The following is an 8,746-nucleotide window of genomic DNA, read 5'->3' on the forward strand; positions in this document are numbered from 1 at the left end:
ACTGAGCCATCTCACCAGCCCCCATTATTCATTTATTTTTGAGACAGAGTCTCACTATGCAATTCAGGGTGGTCTTAAACTATATAGCCTAGCCTGGTCTCAAACTTGCAGAGATCTTCCTGTCACAGTGTCCTGAGTGCTGGGAATACAGGTGTGTACCACCACGAGCAGAACACATGCTCTTTTGACAGGATTTGCCTTTCCTGATGGGTGATAATGTTAAACTTTTTTTTGGCCAGGGTCATTTGCTAAGGCTATACTCTGCCACTAACTGCACCCCATCTTTTCATGTACTTACTGACTACTCAATTGGTTTTTACTGTTTTTGCAGTTCCAAGGATTGAACTTAGGGAATAATGAACTACATGCCCAGTCACTTGTGTTTTAAATTTTGAGAGTCTCAAAAATTATGATCCTTCAGCTTCAGCCTCCTGAGTAATGGGATTATACGTATGTGCCACCACGCTTGCCTAATCATTTTCAACAGAAGCAACTCTATCAAACTTTGCCTATGTGTAATATATACTATTTGAAAGAGGAAAAACTTAAAAGAAAATAAACTTAGTCAAGAACTATATAAAGGCATACTATGTTTGCATAGCCTGGGGTCCTGGTTTGATTCTTTTTTTTTTTTTTTATATTTATTTATTTTTATTTATTACATTTATTTATTGGTGTGTGTGTGGCCAGCTCAGCCCACCAGGGGGCGGGTCTGGCTGGCATGTGGTGCTGGGGATCGAACCGCAGTCCCTGTGCTTTGCCAAGCTTGTTTCAAGTAGGTGCTTTAGACCACTGAGCCATCTCTCCAGCCCCTCCTGGTTTGATTCTGAGTACTACAAAATTAAAAAAGAACAAAAGCCAGCTTTCCTATTTAGCAGTGCAAGTCAGGATGTCTTTACTTATTTATTTTCTGAATCTGTATAGCAGGAATAATTGCAACAATCCTCTTACCTCTGCCTCCCAAGTGCTGGGATTACAGGTGTGTACTACTAAGCCTGGCTACTCAGCCCTTTTTTGAGAAAAAGTCTTGGTAAATTGCCCTGGCTAGCTGACAACTTGCTGGCCTCCTACCTCAAGTAGAACTGGAAAAGATTAGGTAAGATTATTTATGTAAAATGCTGTTCCTATTTTAACAAGTCCCATTAATGCTTGCTGATGGGTCTAGCCCAGCATAGAAAAACTGTCAGGAAAAACCAAGTATTCTCTGGTCACTGTGGGCTTTCACTATCCAACTTTGGGCTGACTTACACAGTGGTCCCTCGCATGCAGAAAGTCAAACAGCTCCTCCGTGCAATCTTCTTCTGTCTGTGACCGGGAAGACACACGTTCATCACAGAGCTCTAGCCGCTCCCGTGCCTTGACACATTTCTCCAGCTGCTCACAATGTTCTCTCACTGTTGTCAGGGGGTCCTGAAACACAAACAAAAGGAACAAAATGGAGGCTTTAGGGAAGACCTACCAGTCTTGGCTTGATTAATACAACCTCCAAATCAAGGTGCTGCTTCTGAGTTACCATGCAGAAAGCCAGTAGGCAGAGCCACACTTCTGCCAGAAATGGCAGAGTGGAGTTTCCCACTCAATTCTGAGCTAAGTAGTACAGAAAGGTTTCACATTCCCACCTTCCGAAGTTGCCAGTGTATACTAAACAACCCAGTCCTATCTGAAAAGCAAGGTGATAAAGGAAAGCTAGACAAACTTGAAAGAGAGGTATCAGATGATTTATATGTTAACAGCATTATGGAATATATTTTGTCTACAACTTTAATTTCTCTTCTCTGAAAACCAGGTCTATATAGTCCAGCTGTCTAGCTAGAAAGGCAATGCTGAGAAGGACCATCTAGAAAATATAGCTGTAAGGGGCTGGGGAGATGGCTCAGTGAAATAAGTACTTCCCTGGCAAGTACAAGGGCCTGACTTCAATCCCTGGTAAAAGAAAGAAAATAGCTATAAACCCAGCCATTTACTTACTTACTTACTTACTTACTTACTTATTTATTTATTTATTTATTTATTTATAGACGGGCTCACTATGCAGTTCAAGCTAGGCTTAAGCTCACTCTGTTGTCAGGCTGGTCTTGAACTCACAATGATCCTCTTGCCTCTGTGTCCCAAGTGTGGGGATTACAGGCGTGTGCTATCATGCCTGGCCACTCGGCCCTTTTTTGAGACAAGGTCTTGGTAAGTTGTCCTGGCTGACTGACAACTTGTTGGCCTCCTACCTCAGCCTCCCAAGTAGTTGCAATTACATGTGAGTAATACTGTGCCAGGCTGAGTTCTCCCTTAAACAAATAAACAGATGAAGGAATGTCAGGCCCCTTTAGATGCTCTGTGTTCCAATATGCTGGAGAACTCTCAAACCCAGAACTGATGCAGCTTTCCATATTCTCATCCCAAATATTTCACTGCACAAGAAATTTTTTGGTTTTTGAAATAGGGTCTTGGTATGTAGCTGAGGCTGGCCTCCAAGTCTCAATGATCCTGTTACCTCAGTCTTCTGTTTGCTGAGATTACAGGTGTGAACCTGTATACATGCAGAAAGTATTAAAAAGCTTATCCCACATTCATTTCCTGAAGGTATCAGAGACTCCTTAAGATGCTTACTTTCAAGAAGTTCAAAATGCTTATACTTAGTATTCCAAATCTAAGATAGCTCTTACCACTAATTCCTCCTCCTCCTCTTCTTCCTACAAAAGGAAAACAGTATTAATGTCAACAGTTTTATGGCATACACTTTCTCAATCATACATTATAAATAATGAGAAGACCTTATATTTATGTTCCATTTTCTTATTTTTTTGGATTTTAGGGAAGGGTCTACAGGGTGTTCAGGGTCTCACTACTAGATCAGACTCACAGTGACCCACCTGTTTACAGCCTCTCAAGAGGCAGGATGGATTACCAGCCCATGCCACCACACTCAGTCTCAATTGCTGTCTCAGTGTGCCCCAGGGATGGGGCTGGCATGGCAGGCCCCAGGATTGAACCCCTTGGCCCCTGCTTACAGGCACTTTAATCTGCTGAGTTATTTGGCTGGCCCTCATTTTCTGTATTCCATGACATTTGACATCTTAGTATCCATAACAATATCTACGCCTGCAGAAACAGCACATAATTTGCCTGGGAGCCCACCTTTCATATGCAATGCAATGACTCCAAAGCTCATGCAGCCAACCACATCTCTTATGTAAGTCTCATAATATACCAATTTCTTATTTCCCCCTGCCTAAACTACCCCAAGAAAGAAGACAGAAAAACTATGGATGTGTCCTACAGTCCAAAGCTTTTCAGATTAAACTATCCAATCGTAAATTAAACCATGCTTGCCTACCTTGCTTCAGCCAGTTCTTCCCACAGAAACCAAGACTATGAGCTACACTTTCCCTGGTTTCTTTTGCTCATTCCCCACATAGCCCTGCACTGTGCAGCATACTCTGAGAAACTCTTAATAAATTCTTCTTTCAAAGGCAACTGTCTCCATGTCGGTCACTCTACCATACCTCATACACCTCAAGAATATTTGAAAATGGACACTGTTGTCTTACTTTCATGAACAAAAATCTATGGCAAAAGCCAGGGAAATAGCTCAGTAGAGTAAGTGCTTGCCTGGCAAGTTCAAGGGCCTGAGTTCAATCCCCCGTTCTGCCAAAAAAAAAAAAAAAAAAAAAAAGGCAATTTATAGTTTCAGTTTTTGCAGGGCTGGGGATTGAACCTACAGTCTTAGACATGGTAGGCAAGGACCATGAGTAGTGCTGGGCTGTGTTCCAAAGCCTCTCTTTTGTTGGTGTAAGTGCTCTGCCACTAAGGTATATCTACCTCTAGTCCTATCTATATCTATCATCTATTTTTGTAGCACTGAACAATGAACCCAGAGCCTTCACACAGAGTTATGTCCCCACGTTTTTGTTTTTGTTGCAGAACCAGGGATTAAACTCAGGCCCTTGCGCTTGCCAGGGAAGCACTTATTCTACTGAGCCATCGCCCCGGCCCCCATGTTTTTAGAAATTTTTTCATTTGAGACAGAATCTCAATAAACTACTCATGCTAACCTTGAACTCAAGTTTTATTATACTGAACAATGACTTAACAGAAAAAAATATTTACATAAAAAAGCATCAAAATTTTCAACATCTATGTTTTTCAGTGTACAAAGTCTAAAAAGAAACAGAAATAATTTCTTAAATGAATTATGATGAAAATATCTATAGCACTCTACAGAAAATCTTAGAGGCCAGGGAGATGGCTGAGTGGAATAAGTGTTTCCCTGGTGTGTTAGTTGATACATTGTGTCAACTTGACTGAATTAGCTCCGCAATTCTCAGGGTGGGGGCCTAGCCCTGCAGGTGGGTAGGGCCCAGGACTTCAGAAAGGCTTCCTGCAGCCCTGCCTGATTTCCTGTCGACCTGCCCTATTTGTGAGGAGAAGTCCGTCTTTGGAGGAGCTTGATCTTTGCAGCCACACCACTTTGGAAGAGCTTTGTTCTTCGCTGTGGAGCGCTGGTCTTCAGTCAGCACAGAAGGAAGAGAGATGCTTGATGGACGCCCCAACAGTTGCTCCTCCTCTGCTCTTGTTTTCTGAGGCATGAACTGCTGTCATTTGCCTTAGAGCCAGCAGAATATGGACTGAACCCTCCAGTAACTGTAAGCTAAATAAACTTTCCCTTCCTTCATTTTGAGTGTCGGGTATTTGTCCAGGCAGCAAATAAAAAGTAACCAAGACACCTGGCAAGTGCAAGGGCCTGAGTTCAAGCCCAAGTTCCGAAAAAAAAAAAAAATCTTTACTTCAATTATCACACCTAAGGCAGTCTTCACACATGACAATAATGTTTCACACATGCATATTGCTTACATTGACAGCACATGTACTTTACTTTCCTGGCCTTTCTGTAAGACATATTTGACATATGGCTGCTCTGGTTTTTTTGTCAGGTTCTTGTTATATGATGCAATGTGTAAATGATGGGAACATAAAATATCAGTAAAATAAAGTATTAAATTTGGAATATGTTTTGCTCATCTACAATAAAACATCAATCTTCTCACATCAGCTGTGTCCTTGCTTACAAACCCAAAAGATAACATCAGAAATTAATTCTTATATGAACTAAAATACCAATAGCACTCAACAAAAAAAATTCTTAGCTTGGCTTTGAGCTCATTATATAGCCCAGGCTGTCCTAGAACTTACAGCAACCCTCCTGCCTCAGCTACCAAAGTGCTGGGATTACAGGCATGCACCACCATGCCTGGTCAACAAGAACAAAAAAATCTCTACTTCAATTACAACACCTAAATAATAAGAAAATAAGTTATCAATAAAAAGGGCCAGCCAAATAGCTCAGCAGATTAAAGTGCCTACAAGCAGGCACAGAAGCTGGGGACTCAATCCCCAGGCCTGCTGTGCCAGCCCTTCCCCTGGGACACACAGACAGCAATTGAGACTGGGTGTGGTGGTGCAAGGTGGTTGCCTGTAATCCCAGCTCTTGGGAGGCTGTAAATAGGTGGATCACTGTGAGTCTGATCTAGTAGTGAGACCCTGAACACCCTGTAGACCTTTCCCTAAAATAGAAAATAAATAATTAATTTAATTAAATAAACATCAAAGCCAAGTGTGGTGACATACACTTGTGATCTCAGCACTTGAGAGGCTGAGGCAGGAGGTTCAGAGCAGTTTTTTTTTTTTTTTTCTCTGAATGCCCTCAGGCATGGTTTGTCTGGCTGGAGTGTTGTGGGAGTCGAACTACAGCAACCTGAGGCTCACAGCTTTGTGGAAGCAGCCACTTAAAGAACTGAGCTATGGCCAGGCCCCCCTTCAGAGCAGTTTTGAGGCCAGTCTGGCTTACATAGAAAATTCAAAGTTAGCTTGAACTACAAAGTGAGACCCTGTCTCCAAATAAACTGATCTAATTAAATAAAGTATTAAGTGCATAATGAGTGCTTAAAATAGACATCAATTTATTTATTTATTCTTTTTTTTTTGTGGAACCGGGGATTGAACTCAGGTTCTTGCGCTTGCCAAGGAAGCACTTATTCTACTGAGCCATCTCCCCGGCCCTATTTATTCTTTTTTAAAGACAAGGTCTTGTTCTGTAGTCCAGGCTGCCTGGAATTTGCAGCAATCCCCTGCCTCAGGCTCCCAAGTGCTGGGATTACTGGCATGCGCCACAGTGCCCACCTGACATTAGTATTTTCACATGAGCTGTGTGCTTGCTTAAAAACCTAAGAAGTCTGGGGATATAGCTCAACAGAATAAGCACTTGCCTGGTAAGTGCAAGGGCCTGAGTTCAATCCCCGGTTTCACCAAAACAAAAACCTAAGAGATAACATCAGAAATAAAAAAATCTATGTGACCTGCAATATAAATACAAAAGCATATCACAGAAATAATCTTTGCTTCACAAAGGTAGTCTTTTTTTTTTTTTTTTTTTTTTTTTTTTTTTTTTATTTGAGAGAGAGAGAGAGAGTGTGTGTGGTGTGTGCGTGTGGCCAGCTCAGCCCACCAGGGGGCGGGGCTGGCTGGCATGTGGTGCTGGGGGATCGAACCGCGGTCCCTGATGCTTTGCCAAGCCCGTTCCAAGTAGGTGCCCTAGACCACTGAGCCATCTCTCCAGCCCACAAAGGTAGTCTTCGTGCGTGAAAATTGCATGTACCATACAGAAGTATCACTGACGGCATGCAATTTTGTTTTCTTGTCCTTTCTTTCTTTCTTTTTTTTTTTTTTTGTGGAACCGGGGATTGAACTCAGATCTTTGCGTTTGCCAGTCAAGCGCTTATCCTACTGAGCCATCTCCCCGGCCCCTCTTGTTCTTTCTTATAGGCCACAGTTGACATCTTTTTTCATTTTCCTCTTGTTATAGTAGGTATTTGGGATGCTGCACCTGCCTGTTCACTTGTCAGCTCAACAGCGAGGTCCACAATTTTTTTGTGTAGTTTTTCCTTTGCTGTAAATCTCTTATGAATTCTAGCCCCAATCCTCTAAGAAATTTCTCCATAGTATTTTGCATTTTTTATTTTCTTTATAAACTGTCACAGTATTTATGCCACACATAAGTGGTTGTTTTACTCTGTACATTTAAGGTAAATTAAAACCATCACTGGCCAATGCTCTGTATTTCAAATGACATAGTTGCTGCATAACTCATCAACATCTGCTCCAGCTTTGGTGGTAGTGTAGAAAAGTCTACTGCAGGCTTCTGTTTTGCCAAGATTTTCCTATCAATATTCCCATTACTGTGCCATGTCGACATCAGTAGTACCAGTTTGTTTTTCTTTACTATGTAGGAGGCCTATGTACATCTTTCAGAAATTTGAAGATTGGGGCAAGGGAGATAGCTTAAAGCTCTAAGCGCTTGCCTGGCAAGTGCAAGGACCTGAGTTTGATCACCAGTACTGCATGCCATGACAGCCCAGGAGCCCTGGTTACACCCTGCTGGCACCGAAACCTGGTGTGGTGGTGCACACCTGTAATCCCAGTGCTGGGGAGGCTGAGACAGGAGGAGCACTACGAGTCCTACCTGCATATTGAGACCCTGTACCAAATACAGACATACATACAAAAAAAAAAAAAGAAGAAGAAAAAATCCAAAGACTGTACTATACAATTCTCTGTTTTGAAATTGCAACATTTCATTTGGGATTTCTGCTTTGTTCCTGAATATAGTTCCTATGGTGGCCAAATGTAACATTAATTGGAAACTATCAACTGTCTAATGTCACATTATGATTAGTTTGAGAGACAGGATCAACAAACCTATTCTCAACATTATTCATGGGGGCTTGCCCAACAGCTCAGTTGTTTAAAGCGCTGCTTGGGCAAACACAGTCAGGGGCAAGGGACCGCAGTTCGATCCCCAGCCCCACAATCTGCACCATATCTGCCCCTTAAGGCAGCCAGAACTAGCCAAACAAACAAAAAAAAAAAATCATCAGTTTTTATTACTACAATGAATAACGACCTGATGACAGAATTCTGGGATAAATGTCTACATTAAAAGCATTACAAAGGGCCGGCCAAACAGCTCAGCATATTAAAGCGCCTACAAGCAAGCAGTGGCAGGGAGGTTACCAGGGTGTTTCCAATCCCCTGCTGTGCCAGCCCCACCCCAGTGGTGCTGAGAGGGCAATTGAGACTGGGTGCCATGCACCTGTAATCCCCTTCTGGGAGGCTGTAAACAGGTGGATCACTAGGAGTACAATCTGGCAGTGAGACCCTGAGCACCCTATAAACTGTTCCCTAAAATTAAAAAAAAAAATGGGGGAGATGGCTCAGTGGAATAAGCGCTTCCCTGGCAAGCGCACAGGTCTGAGTTCAATCCCCAGTTCCGCCAAAAAAATAAATAAATAAAATAAAAAATTAAATTAAATTAAAAAAGAAAGAAAGAAAAAGCATAATAAACCTTCACATTTTACAAGGGTTTTTTTTGTCTTTTTGAGACAAGATTTTGCTATGGAGTTCAGGCTGGGCTTGAGCTCACTTTGCAGCTCAAACTGGTCTCAAAGTCATGACTCTGCTTCAGTCTCCAGAGCTGGGGTTACAGGCATGCACCACCACACCTGCACTTTTTTTTTTTTTGAGTGGAATTACCTGATTTTATTTTACACTAGGTGGTGGGCACAAAGCGATCCTCCTTAATAAAGTTGACAATTAGCTTCACTCAGAACATTTTTAATAATGCACATTAAAAAAAAGTATTCATCTTACAAATTGTTCTGCAATCCAAATATACAACAGCTTGGAAAACAACCTTTAG

At 41.9% G+C, this 8,746-nt stretch overlaps 1 protein-coding gene across 1 annotated transcript in view; it reads right to left on the minus strand.

Moving 5' to 3' along the window:
• Positions 1–8,746, minus strand: part of LOC101591817 (cytochrome b-c1 complex subunit 6, mitochondrial) — a 17,271-nt gene that overhangs the window by 3,350 nt on the left and 5,175 nt on the right. The window contains exons 2-3 of the mRNA XM_004639173.2: positions 2,658–2,684; positions 1,249–1,410 (exon numbers count right to left, since the gene is read on the minus strand). Of these exons, the coding sequence (XP_004639230.1) occupies positions 1,249–1,410; positions 2,658–2,684 (189 nt within the window). The remainder of the gene's footprint in view (positions 1–1,248; positions 1,411–2,657; positions 2,685–8,746) is intronic.

This window comes from Octodon degus, unplaced genomic scaffold (assembly GCF_000260255.1).
Source record: "Octodon degus isolate 3935 unplaced genomic scaffold, OctDeg1.0 scaffold00107, whole genome shotgun sequence".
Classification (NCBI taxonomy): Eukaryota; Metazoa; Chordata; class Mammalia; order Rodentia; family Octodontidae; genus Octodon; species Octodon degus.